At 32.6% G+C, this 27,951-nt stretch overlaps 1 protein-coding gene across 2 annotated transcripts; it reads right to left on the reverse strand.

The window, feature by feature from the left end:
* Nucleotides 1-14,331: 14,331 nt before the first annotated feature.
* On the reverse strand, nucleotides 14,332-27,797 carry LOC143244943 (uncharacterized). Of its 2 annotated transcripts, none has more exons than XM_076490540.1 (2): nucleotides 27,695-27,797; nucleotides 14,332-17,083 (listed from the first exon to the last, which is right to left on the reverse strand). In XM_076490540.1, the coding sequence occupies exon 2, from the start codon at nucleotides 17,063-17,065 to the stop codon at nucleotides 16,208-16,210; it is 858 nt and encodes a 285-aa protein (XP_076346655.1). In that variant the 5' UTR covers nucleotides 17,066-17,083; nucleotides 27,695-27,797; the 3' UTR covers nucleotides 14,332-16,207. The 2 variants fall into 2 exon arrangements, with proteins under 2 accessions (XP_076346655.1, XP_076346654.1); XM_076490539.1 differs by lacking the exon at nucleotides 27,695-27,797 and adding an exon at nucleotides 17,731-18,169.
* Nucleotides 27,798-27,951: the final 154 nt, after the last annotated feature.

Below are 27,951 nucleotides of genomic sequence, written 5' to 3' on the forward strand. Positions count from 1 at the left end.
CAGCCATTTTGCAAACTTCTCTCTAATGAACACTAACAACGTTTGTGCATAAGAATGATACAAGAACCACACATGCAGATCGTATGGTCAGATGAGTCATGAATCTTCTTATTTCTGCCATCAGATATATTTCTACATGCAGTTAACTTCGTGAATCATACCGTCAATATAGTATCATACCAATAGGGAAGGATGGAGACAGTTTAGTCTACCTTCTACCACTACACTATAAAATGATCTCAACTGTTTACTTGAGCATATTAGTCATCAAATGCTACTCGTAGTCATCTATTACCCTTATGACTCAACTGGTGTGTTCCAAAGTGATAAAATGCCTATCTATAAAGTTAGATTATTGAGGAAGTGGTATAAAGAGTATGGTACTGGTATTATTCGCTGTCCATGGCCTCAACAGTCACCCAATTTAAGTCCAATCAATCTACCAAAGAGCGTTTTGCAAGAGCTGGTTGGTTTCCTTGTGTTCATTATCAAACAATTTTCAATAACTGTAAGAGGACTTAATACTGGAACGGAGCCACTCTGAAGGACTATAAATTCCATTCCTTAATGTATATCAGTTATACTGATGTATGGACTGAACGTGATCTAGTGGCTAACGTATAAACAGCAGATCGTAGAATCCGAAGTTCGAGTATTCAATATGCAGTTGAACGAGCTTCTTACTCTCAGCTGGGAGTTATTACAAAAGTGAGAATCACTATCACTAACCGGTTAATGATGTCGTGTAGGTGGTGTGTGCTGCTGAGTGATTGCCCATATCCTAATAAAAAGACCAAAATTAGGAGTTTCTATACTTGATACTCAGCCATTTACCCCAGCCCATGTGATGCATAAGGTGTTGAAAATATCAAATATCACACGAATTGCCAGGAGTGTCAAACATACTATTGACATTGAAGTATTGTATGTATTTTATGTCTTCTGGACAATCAGTTTTGAACATTTCAATGACCAAGAAAACAATTAATTAAATGTTCTGGAAAATATTAAAAATAGCTTACACGTTTAACAGAAAAGTTATAAAGGATTGCTTATCATAATTAGAAGCACAACCTATAAAGATAAAAGTTCCTATTCTTCAGTTCAATTAGATGTAATTTCAAGTTACTGTGTTATCGTTTACTCGATTCTATCTTTTAATAAACCATTAGTTTATCCACTTATTTGATATTTGATGATAGAAGTTTTTACTTAGTTTATTTTTATGATTTGTGGAATCAGGTGTAATCTAATGTACGCTAGGATTTTAATTATCGATTAGTTACTTGTTGTATGTATTTATTTACATTTGACGAAATCTGTTGTCTTTGTTTGGTTGTTTTTTCTAATTTCGCGCAAAGCTATACGAGGGCTATCTACGCTATCCATCTCTAATTTAGCAGCGTAAGACTAGAAAGAAGGCAACTAGTAATCACCACCTTGGGGTACTCAAACAGTCGGATTGGCCGTTATATTATGATACTCCAACGGCTAAAAGGGCGAGCATGTATAGTGTGATGAAGATTCTAACCCGCGACCCCCGAATTATGAGTCGAGCGCCTTAACGACCTGGCCATGTCAGGCCGAAATCGGTTGTCATCTGGTGCAGTTTAATGTTGACAGAATCAGTTATCAACTGATTTATTGTTATTTATCAAAATAGTCTGCCATCTGGTGTATTTTAATATTTGACAAATCAATTACTATATTTTTAAAGTGGGTTGTCTTAAACAGTAAAAGTGTTAAAAGCTTCCCTACTTATATCTGGATATAAAATATCTCTGAAAAGGGTAATACGTATACACACTATCAAATTATTTATTTTCATAACTGCCGCTACACATGACTAAGGAATGAGTAAAGAAGTCACGAAACCAGTTTTCTGTAATTGGGCGATTAACCTTGAAAAAAACATCTTAAGAAAAACATTATTTTAACAGTTTAGTGTCTATATTCGTGTGTGTTTGTGTGTGTAGCTAAGCATGAGCAATGGGTTACATACACGACGATCGAATGTTTCAAATGTTAGATAGAATACACCTGATAAATAGAAGGTTATCAAATGTGTACTTACTTAAACTTGACAGTTTCTTTCAACAAAACTTAATAGGCATTTACACAAGTTATTTATACCCAAAATTACTTCAGAGCAATATTACAAGTTGAGATAATAGCACGAGTGTTCTACTTTAATTATAAGTGATAATTTTTAAATTACAATTTGATGTTAAGGCAGTTTTAATAACAAAATAAAAGAAACTAGTTACAATAACTGCTGACAGGTGACAGCACAAATGCATCAGAAACGTAGATGGAACACCAGATTTATAAAATATATAAGTCGTCTTACAGGTAATATTGAATTTTTTCACTTTAGTTTAACATGGGTGTGGACTGAATTATAAAATGATAATTTTATGTAATTTCTCAGGATCCATTCTTAACATCAAATTTGTAATTATACATAATATTGCTGTATTTATCCTAAACATCACCCTATTCATTGCATTGTTTCTCTATACTTGTATTTAATGAGTATCACCTATTCTGTTGTTTCTTTATACTTGTATTTAATGAGTATCACCTATTCTGTTGTTTCTTTATACTTGTATTTAATGAGTATTACATATTGTATTGTTTCTCTATAGTTCTATTTAATGAGCATTATATATTATATTGTTTCTCTACACTTTTGTTTAATGATTGTTTTGATGATAGCAATCGAGAAATTTTCTGTGGAGTTTATCAGATAATCCAAGTAATGATAGTAATTATTTTATGTTATATTATTTTTCTCCAATTTAATTCCCTCCATCTTTTAGGAGAAATTTGATATTTATATTTGTGATGTAAGAATATAAATACAAATGAATAAACTGTGAAATATTTTTTCTCCCCAGACGATGTCAGAATATAATGTTAAATGAAAGATAAATCTGCAAAAGTGGTGTCATTAATTATCATCATATGAGTCCATCTTTTACAAACCCGCATGATATGATCGTTAAGTATACTGAATAATTCGCCTCCTAGTAATAGGGCAGTAGTATAATATCCAGTGTATGTTTTCATAAAGTGTTTCTTTCTTTTCACACAAAAAGGTGAAATTAAGTTGATTTGTATACTGGGACATTTAAGTGTATCGTCGTTAAAGATTTAAAATAACTTAAAATAAATTTCCGTTAGCTACAGCTGACTCGTGTAAATATTGCTGCTACTATTCAACGGTGATTTTGCTATTGAAAACTACCTTGACCTAGTTTAATTTTTTTGAGGACACATCACATCTAAAAAATCTTACTTAGAGGTTTTGACATTTTCCTAACAAACAAGGCCTAACAATATGTTAATCAAAATCCGCGTACCCAATAGATACACATACGGATTAATGGTATAAAGCAGAGTTTGTTCTAAAGGCTAAACTATAAAGTTAACCATAGTGCGTTTAAAACATTTCCAATGACTCTTTGTTTTAAATTAAAACGACAAATGAATTATTTTAAGAATATCGATGAAAAAATACATCAGTAAGAAGATTAGCTCATTTATGGCTGATAAAACTTCTAACCTTTAAAACTAAAACGGACTGATCTAGTGATTAAGGGATAAGCTTCCGTAAGTGTCTAATTTGATGTCGCCAAAGGTCTGGGCAAATTTCTCTGAGTATGTACCTTACACAGACATATAAAACTCTTAAATGATAGAGAATGGACAGAGCTTTTCAAACTTCTATAATATAAACCAAGGAGGTAAACAATGGTGGGTTGTTAAAGTAGAATGTTGCCAGCAGAAAAAAATAATTTCAAAGCAATAACACACACACCAAACTTATACGTCTGACTTAAGCCTTTATTGTGGCTAATTAGTAAACATTTATGTTTTGAAAAATTGTTATTAGCTGATTGACCCATTACTTCTTCACATATAAAAATATACAAAACAACATGTCACTACGATATCATAGTTCCGAAATATGCTACCAAGTAACGTCGTAAGGTGGCCACGACAGGCAGACTTAATGGATGATTATTTAACTGTACCACAAGGTAGAAGAAGAATTGCAAGACTGTCATGATACATTGACTCATACAACACGTCTCAACATATCTATAATTAATCAGTTTATATTACTAAATCGATGCTTAATTAACTGATTTATACTTAGATTGTCTAGAAAAAGTATGCTAAAGTACAATTCATTAGTTAATTAATTCAATTATAATAAAATTAGGTCCTGAAAAATTCTTAACACTAATTCATTAGTTAATTAATGCATTTATAACAGGCGCGGCATGGCCAGGTGGGTTCAGGCGTTCGACTGCTAATCCGAGGGCCGTTGGTTCGAATCCCCGGCATACCAAAGATGCTCGCCCTTTCAGCCTTATGGGGCATTATAAAGTGACGGTCAATCCCACTATTCGTTGGTAAAAGAGTAGCCCAAGAGTTGGCAGCTGGTTGTGATGTCTTACACTGCTAAATTAAGGACAGCTAGCACAGATAGCTCTCGAGTAGCTTTGCGAAAAATTTAAAACAAACAAAAGCATTTATAATTAATTTATTCCAAAACAACTGCTTATCAATAATAATTATTTACACTTTTTTATCCTTTAAATAGTAATAGAAGGATGATATAATAATTAAATTATCAATTAAGTGTTTAAAGATTTTAAGTTACATTAATGTAATAAAATGTCAAAAACAATATTTAATGTAACATCTTTGAATGAGATCACAATACTCATTTTACCATACATACAATACATGTCCATATATAATTAATTTAAATTGCCCTAAAAATCGTAATATCATACGATAATTAAAAATTACACTTTTATTAATTTGATTTTATACATCAAAATATTAAGGACTGCATCTTAATTAAAACTTAGAGTTTAAGTATCAATCAAGTATTTATTTATTTCAGTGGGATGATTTTCACAAAAAGACACATCTATTAAGAATGTATTTACATAAAAATATCGATTAATTATCATTACTTTAATAACTGTCCATTTTGACAAATCAAAATGAATTCCTACAACATCCACAAAACAGACTTTTATTGTTTGACTTTATAAGTTGATATAATATTTTACACACATTACTTTATCTTATACAAGTTTCTACAAAGATGGACTTTCACATATGTATATATCTACTTACTATTGTTTTAACAATTGTCTGTACGACTTTAACAAATACGCTACGACTGTATTTCTATATGTCAACAACGTCTAGATATACTTTTACTAAATCTATTATTTTGAGTATTTTAACATCTGTGCCACAAATATTAAATGAATAACTTACTGTTTATCCATCCATTTTCTATACAGCCAATTACACTGGCAAACACATCTCCAAATGAACACAAATCTTGTAAAAGTATAGATTATATAACTTCCTTTAGGCAATGTTTTGTTGAGCACTTACTGTTTCATTTTCACAATTCGCACATATTATAGCCAATAATCGCCCAACAATGAAAGATAATAAATGAACAACTTACTAATTAACTTTACTATTATTTAAAACACCAGAAATTTTATATTGTCTAATCTGAATACAATATCAGAAAATCACACACAAACAAGTGCTTAGATTTGGTTGATTGTACATGTTATTTCACCATTTACTATTATAAGTTCACAAACCTAATGAATCCGTATGATTTCAAACTGATGTACGTAGATGTTTTCTTACAGAAAAGCCACATTAGACTATCTGCTGTGTCAACTATGGGGAACTGAACCCCTGATTTCAGCATTATAAATCTGAAGACTTACCACTGTCCCACGAAGTGATCAAACCTTGATACTGTTTAACATTACTTCACCTATATATATAAAGATATTGTAAGAAGAAATGACTGTGATAACATACAACCAAAGATTAGACATGTAAAACTTTCTTTAAAGTACTTTGGATATACTGACACCAACCTTTAACTCAACATACAGTTTAACAACTTCAAAAGGTCATTTCTAGGATGACTCGTACTGTGTGAAGTAAGCACATATTGTGTTGAATTTGATGAAAATACACGAGTTCGAAGAAATATATGAACTATAAATAAAGAATGATGAATTACAGATTAAGTACATGAAGTCACAGTTCAAAGTTTTTGATATTCAGTACTACTGACAAGCTGAGTAGGAAAAACCATAGGATTAGAATGCGTTGACCACGCCTATTTCACAATACACAATCGAACTGGTTAGCTATCTCAAGGGCTATAAATTATAAATCAAGTGATTAGTTTCTTGGTCACATGTAGTATACAATTCTGTGTTTGTCATTTGCTGTCATACATACCTAACAAAGCATTGGATACTATAACCAGCATAAAAATTTAATAATGAACTCTATATAAGGTTAGACCATAATTAAAAATTATAATACAATATCTTTATTTATCTATACGCAATACACTTAATAATAAACTCTACAAGTGTATATCATACTTTAATTAATTTTGCTGAAATTTAAAAGTCAGCAAACACAGTTCTTTACATAATGATTATTATATTACACACTGTGCTCAAAATATTATCAGTGTTTCAGTTGGCTTAGAATAAACGTTACAAAATAAAAGTTCTGTTCCATTAAGCATGTGACACTAATTATTATATCAAATATAATATTTTAAAATGGTGGATGTTTAAAATCAGACATAACACTTCATAGAACGGAACATTGACACACATGACAAGGGTCATTTCTGTAACATCATTCTTGTAACATGTTAATTCATGAGATTGGTATTGAAAAGAGTGAATAAATTTATTTTTAATCCATAACTAACCAGAGAGTTAAATTTATTAAGTTTTATCAATGAAACTTTCTGGGATACTGAAGAGATTGTTTTATCGCCTCATTAGTGATTTAATCACCACAATGCCAAAAATGAGTTGACAATCATAATCGTAAATGAACCTTTAGTTATCAATCAAGTTATTATTCTTCAACTAGTTAAAAGTAGTTATATATCCTCGAGTGGATTTTGAAACTATTGCTGTAACATGAACTATCTTTCATTTACACGTTATAGATAGGTAATGAAATATATAAAAATCACCAGTTACAAATTAGAGTTCTGTGATTTTCTTATGTAAAACTCACTTTTCATCATAGACTAGCATACTATCTTTAGTATACCTAAGTAAAATCTTAGTTTTAAGCATCACACATATTGAAACATTTGTTAACAAAACTACGAAATACTCTAAGATATCTATGAAAACATTTTATCTATAAGTAAACGTCATGCTCAACCTTACGTACATTACATACCATGAATAGCAGTTTCTGACAGATCTTCATTTATATTTGACACAGAAAACTCATGTTTCTACATAAACTGATATAATGTTGTTAATATACGTATGTCAGGTTACATATTTAATGAGCATTATGAAATAATTTCAACAAAACTTCAAGATATACTAATATTCTACTAACAAAAACCTTTAGTTTATAACATGCTGACCTGCACTTCAATGTAATAATATCTGTCATATATAGTTATTCTATCAGGTGATCAGTTTCCATAAATGAAATAAACAAAGTAAGTAACCAAAATTTCTTAGAAACTATAAAAAACATATGATAAATTGTTATGTTATGACCTTCCCATAACACTCGTGTAACAGCTTAAAACTGAATGTTACCTTCCATACATGTAAAGTATCACAAATATTCAAGCACCGAGTTTACTGTAGATCATTACAGAATAAGCTTTGCAAGGAAAACGAGTTATATGCTCACTATACATTAACTCTAACAGTGATTTTGCATGCTACTAAAAATAACAAGTGTATATACTCTCGCACTTCGCATAACATCACAGAAAGTTAAATGTAAATTTTCAATATTTGATGGTTGATAAAAAATGTTTTCTGCTACTAGGTTATTATTTTTTTGTTTTTGATGTAGAATTCAATTATTTATAGTTTAAACATAACACACGAACTTTTACATGTGGCCTAACTTTTTTAGGTTTTAATTATTTAGGCACGTACAGAAATATCAGTATTGTCCATCTTACAATTTGGACAGTTTTTATTTAAGAGGCAAAGTTCTCTGAAAAACATAATAGAATTTGACATTTACAAATAACATAACTGAAATATGTATGGATTACCAAGATTAAATTAACTTTCACATAAGTTATTGTGTAATCTTTGTTTTATAAGATGTACAATAATTTACTAACGTTCACTGTCCGTAGTAACGAGAATAAGTCATATCACACTATCAAATGTTTCTTCTTACGTTTTTTTATATTAAAGAATAAAGGTGAGTACCAGATAACACTTTTACATTAGTCTTGTGAACATCAATGTCTTTTGATGGTATACTGATGTATGTATTGTCACTACACCATTATTTCTGCCGGTGAAAAGAAAAAAAAATCTTTAGGGACTGAGTGTTTGACAGCATCCTCGAGGACCCAGGCTAAGTAAAAGTAACAAGTAAACACTGACATAACCAGAATTTCGCTTCGTACAGACCTACAAAAACTTATATTCAATCTAAATATCTGATGACATTCTTAAGCTTCATCCAAACATATAATTCTATTGCCCGTGGAAGATTTAATGGCAGTCCTCGAGCTCATAGTGTCAGCTAGAAATATATTTAAGCATTTGTCAAAACACTGTACCAGTTATTTATTCTGGATGCGACATTTCCAGCTGACCCACGATTTGTTTCTTTGTTTTCAATTTTTGCGCAAAACTACAGGAGCCATCCCTAGTTTAACAGTGAAGACTAGAAGGAGGACAGCTAGTCATCACCATCCACTGCTAACTCTTGGGTTACTCTTTGGCCATTGACCATAACATTATAACGTCCCCATGGCTGAAAGGGCGAGAACTCGAATACTATCATATGAATTAATTAACTAATGAATTACAGTAAAGCATCCATTGTGATATAAACTAATTAATTATTGACATGTCGAAACATGAATTGTACGAGTCATTGTATCATGACAGTGGTAATTCATCCTCGACTTTGTGATACTATTGCAAAATCATCTATTATTGTCGTCTGTCACGGCGTTTCAGCGCAACGCGTGCCTCACGAATGACCCCAATGGCAATATGTGGAATTGTGACGTCATCATCTTTGATGACATTTCTCTCTAAGGTCGACACTATGGAGTCAATGATAACAGGCAGCTGATTAGCGTAAGGCGGTATTCTTTGGACGCTAAAGTAGCCCCCCTAACTACTGACATTAATTTGTACAGATGTATTTGCTAATATACAGTGGAAATATGCATTTCGGTGATGAGTTTCATATTTATATTTTTGGAATGGATGGCAAAAATATTATCAAAGAAAAATAACAGCAGAAGGGAAACCTTCTTACATTTTGCTTGCTTTCTCTCTATTTATTCCAGGTACAGCATAATCTGATAAAGGAGAACACGTGTGAAAAACAGTATGAAAAAACTATGAGAAAATGTAGCCCCAGTGCTAGGTATTCGGCACATGGTTTTTCAATACTTACATTTTCAAGAACTTTATAAATCATGTTTATGGGAGAAGAGTTTTGTTCAACATTTTCTGGTTGAGAAATGGACATTTAAGAAAGCCTAGCTCTTAATGTGTTGGACTGTGGACTGAGGGGTCCAGGTATATAAGATGTGATGCTACTCTGTCACTCTTGAAATATCCCCCTCCAGAATTTTCACTGAAAGGTTTGGTAAACACATCTTCCAGAATACAGAATCTTCAGTTGCTAGGCAACTTTACACAATAAAATCTCAAAAACCAAAACTATATTATCGAATCATTGGTTATCCCTACTTTTTTTGTGGCCAATCACAGTTAGAATTTTAAAAATTTCGAAGGTACGTAAGTAGTAGAATGACCACTCGAGTCAAGAGAGAAAATTAAGGTAAAACTGTGAGACATGATAACCACTTTAGAAAATGCCTATAATAACAACTGTTTCATAACTTACTAAAACATTAACTTATTTTATACATCTGTATTATCACCTTATATAAGCTATTGCATGGAGTCAAACTTAAATTTTAAAATATTCAGTGAGTCTACGAATTTTAAGTTAAGATATAATTTAGAGTTTTTAATTAATTTATAGCCATCGTGATACACCAGTTAAACAAATGCACGCACAAATAAACACTATCTAGAAATTATACTAGCCGTGTGTTTCTCGTGGGTTCCAGAACGATCGAAAAAAACTCTCAGGTCGCGATTGAACTAGAGAAATCTATAGCTAGTGCCTGTCAACATTTTAAGCATGAGAAATTGTGACCCGATTTAAAAAAAAAATGATTCACTTATTTAAAAGTACATATGACGTTTTGTGAAAAATTTGCGCGTGGTGGAGAAAAATGGATATAATTTTCGGATTGAGCATACAGGAGTTACTGTAGAACATGTAAAAATATTTAGACAGTTTACCATCGCAGGCCTGTGCAATTTCCCACAAGGGAACCTCTGAGTTCTAAATTTATCACTGATAACCGTTCTTCACAACCCAGAATCACATATATATTTTTTTTTAATTTCGCGCAAAGCTACTCGAGGGCTATCTGTGCTAGCCGTCCCTAATTTAGCAGTGTAAGACAAGAGGGAAGGCAGCTAGTGATCACCATCCACCGCCAACTCTTGGGCTACTCTTTTACCAACGAATGAAAGGATGAAAGGGCGAGCATGTTTGGGGCGACGGGGATGTGAACCCTCGACACTCAGCTTACGAGTCGCACTTGGCCATGCCGGGCAATGAATTAGCATAACCACAATATCATTAGACCAGTGTAAAAAAAACAAACTGCACATATATGGAGGTCGTGTAGTTTATGTTTTCGAAGCAAAGGCTAATAATATGCATCGGTTCAGGATCATCATATTTTTGTGCTGGAATTTGTTTTAATTTGTTAAAAACGTTCGTAACTTGTGAACTTTGTTACGTAAACAAATTATTTTGATAATAAGTTATTTAACAAAAGGTATCTAATCCGATTACAAAGGCAACTCCCACAAATTGACAGAATCAGATAGCATTTTAAGTATTACAACTAATATCTTTTAAACGTAATTTATTTACATAGAAATTTAATAGCTTTATCGCTATTGATAAAGTACACATCCAAAAATCGCATTAGTTGCCAACTTAACTATTAATACCTCGACTCATCAACCCAGACATTAATATCAAATTCATCGGCCTGGCATTTCCAGATGATTAGAGCGCTCGATTCGTAATCTGAGGGTTCCGGGTTTGAATCCCCATCACACCAAACATGTTCGCCCTTTCACCCGTGAGGAGCGTTATAATATGACGCTCAATCTCACTATTTGTTGGTAAAAGAGTAGTCCAAGAGTTGGTGGTGGATGGTGATGATAGTTGTCTTCCCTCTAGTCTTGCAATGCTAAATTAAGGACAGCTAGTGCAGATAGCCCTCGTGTGGCTTTGAGCGATATTAAAAAACAAACAAACAAATCAAAGTCATCAATTCAGTCATTAATATCCCAATTCTTACTAAGAAAATATTTCAAAACTTTAACCACTGGAATCCTGATATCCTCCACAATGTCTCTAAAAAACGGTTATTACATGGTTTGTTTATATTATTGATCCTAGCTTGAAACTTTTTACAAATAAAGAAGACGGTACAATCAAAAATATTATCGTAGAACAACTAGGAAACTTCTGTACGTCTATAAAGAAGTCTACTTCTAGCCCTTGACCTTCTGGAAAATAGTTTAACTTCAGAGGCATCAAGAGGCAGGTCGGGCCCTGGGGATAATTATGTCACCGGGCCCCTTTTTGAAGTCTTCATAACTTCATGGTACGTACATTCATGGGTGTATGACGAATGTTTCTCGTGGGCGGAAACCAATTTACATATTTTTGTTAAAAAGGTATTTTTGAGGCAAAGCGATTTCCAGCAGTAGTGCAACTTTTCCTTAAGTATATTATGAAAATGATAATACATTATTCTTTATCCCATATTTCTCCGGACTCCGAGAGTGCAGCCTCCGACCCTCCTCACTTTGCAATCCATACAACATCAATCCACTCACAATATCCAATATTAGTATGCAACAGTAACTACAGATAGTGGAACAACTGAGCTATCTAAGTTCTCTAAAACCTCCAACGAACAAATGTTCCATGATAAAGTAAAGAAAAAACTCAAATCTTTTACAGCTCCCGATTTCCATTACTCCATGGCTCTACAACAATGAACGTCACAGACCCAGATGACAATATAACCCCACCCGTAACCAAAACTGAGATTTACATTGATATCAAGCACCTAAAAAAATACCGCTCTGAGCGAAGAAGGTGTCTCCGACAGAAACATGTATATCCCACCTTACTCTCCTAGTCAACTTTCACTTAAATTAGGATTTTTCCTACGGGCTGGGAATCAGCACCAATTAGAATGATACCAAAAATTCAAAATTAGCTACACAGTTCTTGCAACTGTCGCCTAAAAGCTTGCTAAAATAGTATTGAAAAAGCTTTATACCAAATGTTAACCATAATACATCAGTACCACATAGAAAAGAACAACACACTTTCTAATATTCAGAAAGCATCTTGTAAGAAATGTCAAACAGCAGTCTAACCATCCCTTTAAGCGAAACAATACACCAAGAATGTATCCGTAATCACTCAACTGTAGCAGTATTTCTAGAATTCAAGAAAACTTTCGATTTTGTGTGACACACTTTTATTGAAACTAACAGAACTGAATTTTCCACAAACTCTTACTCTCTTCTCAACTATAGTGATGAAGTTAAATTAATAAGGTTGTCTCGAAATCTTTCCATCTACAAGGTAGTGTTTCCCAAGGAGAAGTCCACATTCTATTATAATCATTTATCCTTTTTGTAAATAGCATACCCTTTCCTTGGTCAAACATGCGTCACAACACGCCGATGACGATACAGTCACGAAACTCAATTGTTGTGCTAGGAAGTGATGTGTTTAGTGAAAATTGAACTCTTTTAGCTTTATCATTTCCACAATCAAAAAGTGAATCGATAATCTAGTTTTCGCTTTCTGTACCAAAGTTGTCAACGGCATTGCACAATATATCATTTTCATATCATTTGCAGGAACTCAAAAATAATTACAAGAACAAATATCACCATTTAAATCACATTCAAACGATCAGTTATCGAACACATATTTATATGAGATGGTCAACAATTTCTCTATGCTTAGAGCTGTTCACATTTATGTACTACGTACTACTAATTAGTTTTCCCTCCAGTTTGATTCACCAATACTGTCACTGTTAGGGCAGATTATTCGGTGCTGGAGAAATAAAAGTAGATTTTCTCGAAGTAATACTCCAAACATGCTTAAAATTATGGGATTCAATTTGCTGATCCCAGTCACCCAGTCGAACGAGGGATTCAGATGATGATGATCAGAAACAAGCGCTTTTCCGACGTTCTTGTATTTTGAGATAACTCAGAACAGTCAAGAATATTATCATCTCTCTTAAGTATCTTCTTCTTCTTCATGTGTCAAATCTGCGGCAGACATCGACGACCATGGTATGCCAGACTTCTAAAGTATCAGACGTATACAAAACCTTGGGCGGGATGAAGATAAATGTCTATTTCCTAACATTTTCAGTTACTGCAAACTCTAAAACACTTATTTAAAACCGAAAAAACTATAACGATAAAAAAAGGTAAAGGTTATTTGATAGAAAGCGCCAGTCAAAACTCTTATAATGGCGAGAGTGCTGGCCGGCTGTTATTCCCCTTGGCCATTAGTTTAAAATTAGGGTCGGCTATACCCAGGAGCTCGTGACTTATGACCTAACCGCTTATCTCATGCTCACATAAGGTGCTGTTAAAGTTAAAAATTCCAATTCTCTATTAAGTTAAACATAATAAAACAGAAGAATAATGTTTTCGTTATTACGTATTTTACACAATGGGCTATCTGTGCTCTGCCCTCCAGAATTACTGAAATCTGATTAACGTTATAATTCCTCATTCTTATCGTTAAACCATGGGAAAAGCGGGAGAAATCAATAAATGCATTCTTCTTTCTTCTTATAATTAAACTGAACAGAGTTTTTAAAGCGATCAAATAACCATTTCTTTTGAAAAAACACGATACATTTTTCTTCTATTTTGTTAGTAAAAATCACTCATCTAGGCTTCCAAAGTCGTAACAGTGACTTCTAATATGGATAATATTAATGAAATTACGCTTTTATTCAAAGTATACAATAATTATTGGTACAGCAGTCTCTCAACACATGTGAAAAATTTAATCCTAATGCAAACAAGAAATACAACGCTCAGCAATAAATAAGTATATATATATATATATTATTATTTTTTATTCCATGTACCTGAACATGATATAATATATACATATACATTTGTCCTTTTTCATTTACTTTGTATTTTGAAACATCTTTACTGACAAGCCATTCAATACAACTAACAGCTGTGTTTGTCTGTTACCTTAAACAAACAAACAACAAAAACAGAAACTGAGAACCTTGTGTCCTCAGTACCATTAACCAAACACACCACTACATTGACCTTATTATCAAAGCTTTTATTATACAACATACATCTTTTAAATAGCCATTAAAGAAAAAGAAACATTTTGTTCATTGTTCCAAACCAATGAATCTTAAACTTGTGATACTTTACGTCGTAACATGAATATTTTATGCATAACTGATCTCGAGATGATTGTAACATCAAATGAGTACTTATACACATACATATATACAAATGTATTTTGGCACATTCAAATAAAAATACACATATATATATATACATATAAAAACAACGTGGTTATACTTGAATCTCTTTGTACTTATCACTCGAGCAAAACGTTTTGTTTAGTATTTGTTATGTATGAATTAATGCATATTTGAAAACTGAATTTTCATTAAAATAACTGCTAATTTTGTCACGTGATTATCAACTTTGTTGTTTTTTTGGTTACTTCGCATGCAATAAAACTTATAAACAGATAGTGTTGATACAGTACAAATATTTCCCATACAATAAAAAAAGCTAAAGTTAAAGAAGTCAAACTATTTGCCAATACGCGGTGTAATTTAGTACACAACAAAAAGTTACCGCACACTGAAGCAGTTCGCCGGCGCCAAGCTTTTTACGTTGCGTCTTTAAAACAATTATGTAACAAATACAAGTTTAGTAATCTTTCACTGCCGCCATCTATCGGGATATTATATACATTTCTATAGAAAATAAAAAGTACTCACCCATGTATTTTCACCTAAAAACTTTCACTTGTAACCTACAAATATTTATTAATCTTTCACAGATTGTGTTTAACTACAGCGATTTTGTGTGTTGACTACTATTTCTTCTATTGTTGATTTAATATAATTTGTTACGCATGCAATAGTTAAAGCTTTAACTCACTGATCACAAAATTACTTACGTCTATAAACAATCCAGAAGTTAGTTAACGCAATTTTTTCTCAGTATTTACATCCGTTCTTTCAGTGCAAAAACACTTCAGCTTAAAATTAAGTAACATGTTTACCTAGAGTGATGACGCTACCCGCTAAAACATATTTTTTACAGTTTTACATGCTAATCTAATTTTAAAATATATTATACTTATAGCTTGTACGACTTCCTCAATTCGTTTATGAGAAATTTCGAAAATTCTTTGAAACGAATAATAGATTATATATAACAATATAACTACAGTAATACTCATAACACCAAGTCCTTACTGACTACCTCTGCAAATGTGTTTGTTTCACATCAGACATGAAAACCCTCAAACACGATCAATTAATACTGCGTCAAAGTTAAACCGGATTGTACAGTGTTCACGAATCATTGTTTTCGTAAATAGCATTCGGTCATGTTGTTCACTAAAGCTGAAAGTCATGTAGGACAGTTTGAAAACTCTTCTAAAACCATCGGACAAGAACATAATTTTCCATGTCTGAATATTTTCTTATAACCACAGCGAAAGTGGTTAACCCAAATTAATGTGAATCCATACGAAATTCCGTAACTCACACGTCTAACTACATTTCGAAAGTAACTCAGAACACTTGTAATTTAAAGTCATTCATTTCATCTCTTAGAACACCATCACATCTCTGCATCTAGTTTGTTTTTAATAAAAATCTTGGATCAGTTTCTTTTTTTCCTCAATTTAAAGCTTCGTTGTTATTGTTTCATTGAGAAATATACGAAATACACCGACATTTTTCTATTCGCATCACTTGCTTGATGCGAATAGGTGGCGTTAAAGATGGACACCTTAGAACTACAGTAATCCAATGCACTTTCCGAGGTTTGCAAAAGGGGCACGAACGGAATGCACCTGAATTATCGTCTTTTGGATCACTTCCCGGTTTGGGAATGAAAAATGAATTACATTGTCCGTAGCAAAAATTGTTCGATATTTCGGCGGGAATACAACCATTCTCCAAAATCTCTTGCCTCATGGGCTTTGTTTGGCACCAATCTTTTTGTAAGTGGCTGGTTGTTGTGACTACCATTGCTGGCGAGTCTGATTTTAGGCCAAAAAGCGCTCCAATTGACGACAACCTACGACGACTGCGAGGTTTGTGGGAGCGATTTTTATTTCTTCTTCTTTTTCGGTGTTTTCCGCCGTGCTGTCGGCGATGTATATGTCGCCTTTTATTACTCCTGTGACAACGTTTGTTAAATGTGTGACGTGAGTTTGATGGTGTGATATCCCTGATCTCTGTCTGTATTACTTTCATAAAGCTTTTTAAGAGCGCGACCACATCGATACGCAGTCTTTCGTCCTGGATGGTCGTCGACTGGAAATCAACTGACCCTTTGGACAAAGCATCTGTACCATTTTCTGTTTTAATCGATCTCATTAGCATCGACACGACTGAACTATTAGTTGTTTGGGGTCGTTGAGTGATGATGTCTACCTCGGATCTTCGAGCCAGGATATCTTTGGATTTTTTTCCTGTCACGCATCCTAGATACACGGTTGCTAAAGTTATCCAGAGATAAACAAATTGAAGTTCATTGGCTTCCAACGAAAGTTTCATCTTCTTGGTTCAAAATATCTATAAAATACAAACATTGAATTAGGAACTAAAAAAATCATTAAAGAGGTATATTCATTAAATCCTTGTTATTTGAGTCAAAAGGTTTACAAGTACAACCATTTCAACATATAACCAGTTTCATTGTTATAAATATAGAAACTATGGCAGAACAACTTCATATTTTATTATTGTGAGATATACAGGTATTAATATTCACGTGCGAAATAAGTTGGAAGTAATTAACTGGTTATACAAGAGCTAACTGAACACAACCGATTTTGAACAGATAAGACTAGTAAATGAAAAGTAGCAAGACAACAGTGCCTACTGTCAACTCTTGAACTGTTCTTGTTTAACCGAATAATGGAATTTGACCGTCGATTTTGTACACACCTACAGCCCCAAAATACGAACTGTCTTTGTACGACAACAGGAAGCGAAATATTTATATCTTCGTATTTACAGGCTGGCCACGCCAACCATTTGGTTACATCTGACCCATTTTAAGTTACTATATAAATATATATGCATATTAATAAACCATATGGATTTCAAAGTCACTGCCATCGTATTAATGTTAGAATCGACGTAAAATTCTTAATGGCGTTATATTAGCAACAACATATGACGATAAAAGTTAAATGTATAATATTCATCTTACTTACCCACTCTCAAAGTAAGAGATCTGTCGCGTTAACTTAGTATCCCCCCATTTAAACATCGACCAACGCAGAATTGTCGTTATTATAAATCTATCACAAACTCCTATTCGTCTCTCGTCGCTAGGTTAGCAAGTCTTCCGCTTCTACGAGTTGTACATCTTGTTTATAAAGCCGCAATTACTACAACACACACATCTTAATGCGCAGAACATTGTTTACTGGCGTCACCACGGCCAGCTGAGCGTTCACTGAAAGAAATCGAGCCATCGGACTCATAGTCATCGAAGTATGGTCGGTCTTTCTTGAGCTGCGTACCTGGTCTTGCAGTACCCTACAATTTTCTTGTAACTTAGCACCGGCGCCAAAGAATCGCGGACGGGACGCCAGGAGGGGGAACCCGGCACGCGTCGTCTGCGCGCGGTCTTTCATTCATCTCTAGAGAATATCCATTCAGAGCCATTGGCGCGAGTCCAATTGGCATGGCTAGAACACGATCCTGTAAACTGCATGTATTACCTATAGTCTGTTTCATGTCTAACGTGACTTACTTTTTTTGTTGTTGTTGTTGTTCTAGTACTTCGAGTTAATCTTGATACTCCATAACTAGAATGTGTTGCTCGGCTTGTGTTTAAAAAGTATATTGCATCAAGCTTACATCAATATTCAATAAGTAATTATTTTTATCTTGATGTTTCTGTGGAAAGTGTATTTAACTTTTCAGTCTGTTAAAAAAATACGTAAATGGTTTGAAGTGGATCACTATGTTAGTGTTATTACATTTATAAATAATTATTAAAGCTAAATTGATAACTGTATAAATCAATTTTACACAGCCAGTAAACTAAACCACACGAACAACTTTAATAAAACGAAACAGTACTGTCGCCTGTCTCTCGAGGGTAAATTTGTTAAAAGAATGCTTTAGTACAGAACCTGAATCGTTTTTGTGCTCAAAGGTCCAAATCCCCAAGGCTTGAGCGTTCTAGGAATATCTCCTAGTGCTATAGTCTACGCTCTATTTTGTGTAAATGTTGAATTACGATCTGTTCGTTATTGTCAAGGGACGTAAATAAAACTATACCTCATCATTCTCACACATTTCTGTGTTTTGTTGGGTGAAGTTTGCTTATGAGAAAACGCATTTTGCTGTATACTAAATTTAGTGTTGTTGTCAGTTCCTAATCAATTTCAGTTATACGTTTCAGCAATATTTTTACCATTAGTCTTTGCTGGATCAAAATCCTATGTATGGCCATAAATGTGGTTTGAGACTAAAGCGGTATAAACTAAATAAACCGATTTGTAATGTTCTTTTATTAATTGAGCATAATGTTATAATAAGATTATTATTAATTAATAAAACTGTTGTAGTGGACTTCAGTTATGGGTTCTGAACGAATCAGAATGAGAATAAATAAATATGGCAAACTCAGCTTGTTTATCGATTCATTTTAAAGTGGGAAGTACAAATGCATGTACCAGAATATCACGTTTACATTACATTTCATTTTGGATAACAGAAAAAAAACAGTGTTATTATAAATTTGTTTCCTAATGTTTCTTTATTTATTACTATTATAAATAATTATTCATAAAAAATAATATTCCTCTTTAAGGAAACTTGTAACAATTTAACATAATTTGAAATTACTAACACGTTACGTTTGACCTGAACAGAATTTAAAAAATTACTATGATTTTGATTTTTATCTAAAAAGAACTAAACAATTACAAACACTCTAAAATTGATTTAAAGTGGACTTTAAAAATATTTATAAAGTTAAGTTTCACGTGAATAGAATTTGAAAATTGATCTCGTGTTAAATCTTACATGAAGAAATTATGAATGATCAGTTTGACTACAAAATAAGTTGTAAATTGCTATCGCGTTTGATTTTTAAATGAAAATAAATTAAAAGTTATCATCATGATAACTTTGACAGGACGAAAACTTGACGATTATTGTCATGTTAACATTCACCTGAACAGACTAAAAATTGCCATCACATTAAATTTGACATGAGCAGAATTCCAAAAATTGCTATCCTTTTAAGTTTATCCTGAAAAGAACTTGAAAATTACTATCAAAATAAATATGTGTAATCCAAAGAAAATTTTGAAATGTAAATGATAGTGTGGTTAATTCATAAATGTTTAATGTAGAATATCCTGTTTGCGAAATAAAATTTGACATCGACATTATTCATGTCTGTTCTCCTTTCATTTCAGAAGAAACTGTCGAGCTTTGTCTGAACATAAATTAAAAACTACTGTCACGTTAAGTTTGAACTGAGTACAACATAAGAATTGACATGAATAATATTGCCGTGAGTTTAAGTATGACCTTATCCAAACTTGAAAGTTACTTTAAAAGTTAAGTTTGCTCTCAACAGGACTTGGAAGTGAATATCATGATAAATTTGAATTGATCAGAAATTTAAAAGTACTAACGTTAAATTTGACCTGAAAACAATTTAAACTTAACATCACGTTAATTTTGATTTGAACAGAAGTAGAAAATTACACTCACGAAATATTTGACCTAAAATGAAATTTAAGATTTCTATGATGTTGAGTTTTATTTAAAACCATCTTTAAAATTAGAATTATGGTAATTTTCACCTGAACAGTGCTTGAAAATTGCTATTACGTTAAATTCGACCTGAACAGATCTGAAAAATTGATATAATGTTAAATTTTACACAAACACATGTTGAACATTTCTTCCGTATGTAAGTATAACCTGAGAAGATTTTGAAAACCGTTATTGTGTTAAGTGACCTGAAAAGAACTATAAAATTACTATAAGGTGAATTTTTGACCTCAACAGAAATTGAAAATTACACTAACATTAAATTTAACATGAATAGAACTTAAAAATTACAATCATACTCAGTTTGACGTGAACAGGACTTAAAGTTACTATCACTCTAAATTTCATATATAAAAGATATGAAAATTACCACAAACGTTAAGTTTACCCTAAACAGAATATCAAAATTAGTATCTGGTTAAGGGGAGACAGATGGCCTGGCATGGCCATGTGGTTAAGGCTCTCGACTCGTAATCCGAGGGTCGCGGGTTCGAATCCCCGTCACACCAAACATGCTCGCCTTTTCAGCCATAGGGCCGTTATAAAGTGACGGTCAATCCCACTATTCGTTGGTAAAACAGCAACCCAAGAGTTGGCGGTGGGTGGTGATGATTAACTGCTCTCCATCTAGCCTTACAGTGCTAAATTATGGACAGGTAGCGCAGATAAATTAATAAATATCCAGTTAAGGAAAACTTAAAATTATAGTAACTGTTAAGTTCTATTCAAGTTTTACTTAAGTGGGTGTTTATTAATTCATTTTCTAGTTCTGTTCAGATCAGATTTAACCTGTACGTAATTTTAAAGTCCGGTTCAGGTCAAACATGACTTTAATGTAATTTTAAGTTCTGATCAAGTTAAAATTAACTTGATAACAATTTCAAGTTCAGTCTATGTCAAATGTAACTTTATAGTAACTCTTACGTTTTGTGGAAGTCAAACTAAACACGATACTAATTTTCAAGTTACCCTTGGATTAAATTTAACGTGACAGTATTTTTAAATTTTATTCGTATCTACCTCAGCACGACAGTAACTTTAAATTCTTGTCCATGTCAAACGTAGCGAATGATATAGTGCTTTTAAAATTCTGAACTGTTTGAAGTTAACCTTGTAATATTATTTAATTTCTGTACAGGTTAAACTTAATCTGATAATACTTTTCTGGTTCTTTTCCAGGTCAAACTTAACGGTGTGCTAATTTTGACGCTTTTTTCAGTTCATAATTAAAATGATATTGAAATTCTGGTCAGGTCAACTTCAACTGAAAGTAAGTTTAAAATTATGTTCATTTCAAACTTACCTTTAGTACAATTTTCAAGATCTCATGTGGTAAACTCCAAATGTTGGCAATTTCCAATTCTATCTACGCAGGTTTGTTTTGAATTTCGCGCAAAGCTACTCGAGGGCTATCTGCACTATTCGTCCCTAATTTAGCAGTGTAAGACTAGAGGAAAAGCAGCTAATCATCATCACACCGCCAACTCTTGGGTTACTCTTTTACCAACGAATAGTGAGATTGACCGTCACTTTATAACGGCCCTATGGCTGAAAGGGCGAGCATGTTTGGTGTGACGGGGATTCGAACCCGCGACCCTCGGATTACGAGTCGAGAGCCTTAACCACATGGCCATGCCAGGCCATCTATGTCACCCTTAACCAGATACTAATTTTGATATTCTGTTTAGGGTTAACTTAACGTTTGTGGTAATTTTAATATCTTTTATATATGAAACTTAGAGTGATAGTAACTTTAAGTTCTGTTCAAGTCAAACTCAATAAGATTGTAATTTTTAAGTTCTATGCATGTTAAATTTAATGTGAACGTAATTTTCAACTTCTTTTGAGGTCAAAATATTTTAAATTTCATTTTATGTCAAATATTTCGTGACTGTAATTTTCTACTTTTGTTCAAATCAAAGTCAATAAATATCCAGTTAAGTAAAACTTGAATAGAACTTGACAGTTATCATAATTTTAAGTTTTATGTAATCAAAAACTAAAATGTAGTATCATGTTAAGCTTAACCTGAATAGAACTTGAAAATTAACACATTGTTTCGTTTAACCAGCGCAGAACTGCTACTAAGTTATCTTTGACCTGAACAGAACTTAATTGTTACTATAAAATTTAACTTTCACCTGCATGAAGCTTAAAACTATTGCATTGTTATTATGTTTAACATTAACAACTGAGAATTACTATCGTATTAAGTTTTACAACTAAAAAATTACTATCACACGAAATGCTATCTGAAGAGAAATTGAAAAACTTCTGTAAACGTTGAATTTGTCCTGAACAGTTCTAATATTTCTTTCATGTTTAGCTTAGCCTGAACAAAATTTAAAATTACTACCACGTTACGTTTGACCTAGCCAGAACTTCAAAATTACTATTATAGGAAGTTTGAATTGAAATTGACTAGAAAATTGTAATTGTATTAAGTTTAAGATGAATATAAAATATTAATTGTATTACGCTAAGTTTAGTTTAGCCGGAAGAAAACTTGAAATTCATTTCACGTTAACTTTTACTTCAAAAGAACTTGAAAATTACTATCAAGCTAAGTTTGACCTAAACAGAATTTGAAAATATATATCACGTTAACATTGACTTGATTGATTAGAACTTGAAAATTACTATTGTATAAGTTCGAGCTGAAGAGGTCTTGATAATTACTATAAGCTTGTAATGGTTTTCATGTCACGTTTGACTTGACCAGAATTGGAAAATTACTATAAAATTAAGTTTGACTTAAGAAGAAATTTAAAATTACTATCAGGTTTTGCTTGATTTAAAAGACTGCAAAATTAACGTTTGTTAAATTCGATCTGTGTAGAACTTAAAAATTATTATTATGTTAAGTTTACTCTGAAGATGATATGAAAATCGCTATTAATGTTACGTTTCACGTAAGTAGAACTTTATAATTACTTTCACGTCAAGTCTAACCTGAACTGAATAAGAAAATTACTATGACAATATATATTTCCTGAATATAACTTGAAATGGTTATCGCGATATTTTTGAACTGGCGAAAATTTGAAATTTACTATAAACTTAAATTTGACCTGAACAAAACTTGAAATTTCTATCAAGTTAAATTTTACCTAATCAGAAATTGAAAATTGCTATAATGTTAAGTTTCATTTGAAAACAAATTCAAAATTATTATTTTGTTAAATTTGACCTAAATAGTAATTAAAAATTAGTATCGTGATAAATTTGATATTAAGAGATGTTGAAAACTGCTATCATATTAAATTTAACATGAACAGAATTTAAACATTGGTATCATGTGTTAAAAAATTTTTATACGTGTCGTGTGCTTTGTTTTGCAGCTTGTATTTGAACAAAAACAGAAATTCTAGTGTCTTGTTTTCTAAGATTTTGCCACTAGTTAATACAAACTAAAACATTTCTTTAAACAGTTGTAATAAAACAATTTCAAAATTGAAAGGAAACAACAACTAATTTAAAAAAAAAATTGATATGCTAGCACGATATTAAACTCCAAAAGGTAAACAAACTAGTCTATCATTATTTTACTTTTATAAAGCACGCTATCTTTATATTCTGTCATTTCTGTAGGATTAACTGGAAATCTCCTTTAGCTGTTATATTTCCCCAAACCTATTTTTCACAATTAAGAATCTATATTTAGAAGCTGTCCATCGCATGATTTACTTACGTGCAAAATGAACTACGAATTAAAGCTAGGTCATTGTCCTAGTTAATCTTTACCTCAAGAGCTTGTCTGCAGAACATCAAATCTATACTCAGAAACATTACGACTCGGGGTAAGATGAGGCGTTTCTCAAAAAGTTTAACATGAAAGGAAGAATTTTTTCAATCCAATATTCAGTTATACAATACTTTAGTAATTAAAGACTTCAACAAGTTAGGCTTGTGTACTTAAATAACTCAATACATGCAGCAATAACCGTTTTGTTGTTGTTGTTATTGTTTTTTAAAAGCACGATCTTTGAAACAGTTATCAGACAACAATCGGGTTCGTGTCAAATCACAACATAGGTGGAATCATATGTTTTCTGTAATTGTAATTATAATAATTTCATTAGAACTTGCCGTGGAGAAGTTATATAATCAATCAATATATGATTAACATTTAGTGTTCAAATCCTTTCCTCCAAACAAAAGTTTTTCATTAATATTCACTACCTTTTTCATGAAGGGTATTTTGTTCGACAAATGTTCTTAATTCCTGGAACTGGAAAGAGCAGTTCTATACGTTTTAAATAGTATTCAATCCGTGGAAGATAAGTATTGCTTGTTTGTTTTTGAATTTCGCGCAAAGCAACACGAGGGCTATCTGCGCTAGCCGTCCCTAATTTAGCAGTGTAAGGCTAGAGGGAAAGCAGCTAGTTAGTCATCACCGTCCACTGCCAACTGTTGGGATACTCTTTTACCAACGAATAATTTGGATTGACGGTCACTTTATAACGCCACCACGGATGAAAGGGCGAGTGTGACAGGGATTCGAACCCGCGACTCTTAGATTACGATCGAGTTCTTTAACCACCTGGTCATGCTGAGCCTGGAGTTAATTATAAACAATGCATAAATAAATTAACAAATATTGTATTGAAATTATTGAGCAAAGTGAAAAAAAATATCTTGTTTTTATGATGTTCTACTATAGGAATCATTTTAGTCCATTAAATTCCATAAAAACTGAAGTTCTAAATTTACTTTTGAGTAAAAAAATATATTTGAGTTAACACGGTGAACTGTAAGAAAAAACACATAATTTCTTGTTTGGTATGTTGATCCGCTAATCCGAGGGTCGCGAGTTCAAATCCCCGTCATATCAAACATGCTCGCCCTCTCAGCCGTGGGGGCGTTATAATGTTACAGTCAATACCATTATTCGTTGGTAAAAGAGTAGCCCAAGAGTTGGTGGTGGGTGGTGATGTTTAGCTGCCTTCATTCTAGTCTTACGTTACTATGTTAGGGACGACTAGCGCAGATAGCCCTCGTGTAGCTTTGCGCGAAATTCAAAAACAATGTCGATCCGCAATCCACAAGAAAGTGGTCAAAATTGTGATATTTGAATGATCAGATATGGAGCTTTATCAGTTTGAAAAATCTCAAAATACCGTGATGTTGCGCCTGTATCAGTGAAGGGACACCAGTAGCGATGAAAAATATGACTTTCTGTTAGGATGAAATGTGCTGATATCACAACTAGGTAAAACTGTAATAATAATTTAGAAGAAAAAGGTTTGCAACATTTTTTTATATTTCTTTAAATGTTTTACTTGTTCATTTCATTTACAAATATATCAGTATATATATTATTTAAGAATTTATTATAACAATGTTTTTCTCAAAAACTTTCATAAAAATAAGAACTCTTTTTTTCCACACATCTTAAATGCTTTAACACACTAAGCCCGGTATTATATTTCAATGTCGATCACGTTGTGTAATATTATCTCTGGTAGCTAGCCAAAATCACGAAGAACACGACTGTTCTGATCGCAAAGTTGTTAAAACACACAACGAAATATCTAACTCCGGATTTTCCGCAGCGCCTTGGCGGCACCTTGCTCATGCAATTTCAAGGCACGTGGAACGACGTCAGAGGTTGCCATAGTGATCTCATGCACGATAATACAGCTTTAAACGTTGTAGGTAATATTATTTCAATAAAGTACACATAAATATATATGTATATAATTTATTATATTTCTTCCCCACAGTTTTCTAGGTCTCTTCTCATTATACTATGAACTTGTCTATATATAGATCTAAGTTGGATTCAGAACAAGAATATATAGCAACGTACAAGTTTACTTTCATTTGTTGTGTCCACCTCCAGGCCACATTTTCTCAAGTTGAAGTTCTTATACTTGCTGCATGATAAAATTTTCCAACTACATTTGTGATTTGACAGGAACACAAATCCTTCTTAAGAGTTCATTAATAAAAAATTTATTACGAACTAAAACACTTTATATTTAATATGATGAAAATAAAAGTTATCTAGAACATGTACGCCTTTTTTCTCTCCCCAGTTAACAATCTATTTGTCTGTCTATCTGGTTGTTTACCGATTTATATTCGCATACTTCTTCTTTCGTTCACTTAATAAATCGCTCAAAAGATAATGTCATATGAAACATGTATATATAAAACCCGCCCTTTTTTGGCGCACTCAAAAGCCCCGATCTTCCCTACCACCTTCCCCCTTGTTCTTCCTTATCATTTCCTACAGCGGTACAACACGTCAGAGCATGGCGCCAAGACAATTTGTTGCACGTGGTAGAAGGTCTGAGCTGTAATCCATTGGTTCAACTGCAATTTAGCCTTCAAGTTATTTTACTCAAGGTGATATGTACAGGAGAAGGGCGAGAAAAAACCATTTCTAAACAGTGACGTGAAGTAAAAATAATTTACAAATTTTAAATATAAATATAAACGAAGTAATAAAATTAAAAAAAAGCTTACTATTTATTAAATAAGATCTTATTTTGGCTATCTGTGCCATCCATGTAGCTCAGTTTCAGTTAAAATATCTCGTCACTGTAAGTTTTTTTTTATTATTATTTATAAACATGAAAGAGTCATGACAAAATCTGACTCTAAGTGGAGGGTAATGAAAATATATTATCTGTAAGTGATGTATATATAATGAAAGCGATGACTTTAATATACTATGTCTGCATATATCCTGTACATGCTTTTGTTTTTTTGTACCTTAATGCTACAGTTATACTGATATAAGGGTTATATTTAATCATTGTATTTCTTTTTGAAAACAGTGAAGAGGACAATACTTATTAAAGTGAACCAGTAAGGCTAGTCTGCCTTGGTTGACGGCAAAGAAACACGGGGAAGTATTTAACTCAAGGTTAACTGTAACAGTCCTGAAAAACTGAACTCGTGCCAGAAAGCCGGATGCCCACGAAAGATGCTGGTGACCATGACGCCAGCAAATGAAACATCACATTGCAAAGTCAACTTTTAGTTTTCATTACTTTAATTGCAGAGTTACATTTCCAGTTTGATTCTCAACTTTCTTTAGCAGTTAAATGTTAGTTATTGACTAAGTAGCTCTCTCCATATATATATATATATATTGTGTGAGTGCACAATATCTTTAACAGTGGTTTTCTGATATAATGTTTACGTTGTGGGTTACAGAGAATTACGAAACTATAAAATAGATTGCTAATTTTTTAAGAACTTATTTTTACCGTATTTCGTTCTGCTTTCCTATCAAACATGTATAAATCTCTCTCTCTCTTTTTCTTTACTGACATTAGTCACTAATAAGGAATCAGTGATAGGAAAACTTATTAACATATAGATGTTTAATTTGATTACAGTTTCTACTTAACCACCTACCTTTAGATGTCAGCTTGGTTTGAATAAATCACAAAATTCTCAAGTGCTACTATTGTACAAAAGAATGACAGTATATTAAGACGTTCTTACATTTTGAAGTTCGGCCCCTAGTGGCACAGCGGTTTGTCCGCAGACTCAAACGTCATGGGCAGAGCACACAACCCATTCTGTAACTGCGTGTTTAGTTTCAAATAATCAATACATTTGAAGCTTGTCTTGTGTTTCAGTGATCCCATCTTCAACTTGTTTCCCTTCAG

The sequence above is a fragment of the Tachypleus tridentatus genome, chromosome 2 (assembly GCF_004210375.1).
Source record: "Tachypleus tridentatus isolate NWPU-2018 chromosome 2, ASM421037v1, whole genome shotgun sequence".
Taxonomy (NCBI): Eukaryota; Metazoa; Arthropoda; class Merostomata; order Xiphosura; family Limulidae; genus Tachypleus; species Tachypleus tridentatus.

Excerpts from the sequence above, each read along its gene's own strand:
- LOC143244943 (XM_076490540.1), bottom strand. The coding sequence starts at position 17,065 with ATGAAACTTTCGTTGGAAGCCAATGAACTTCAATTTGTTTATCTCTGG.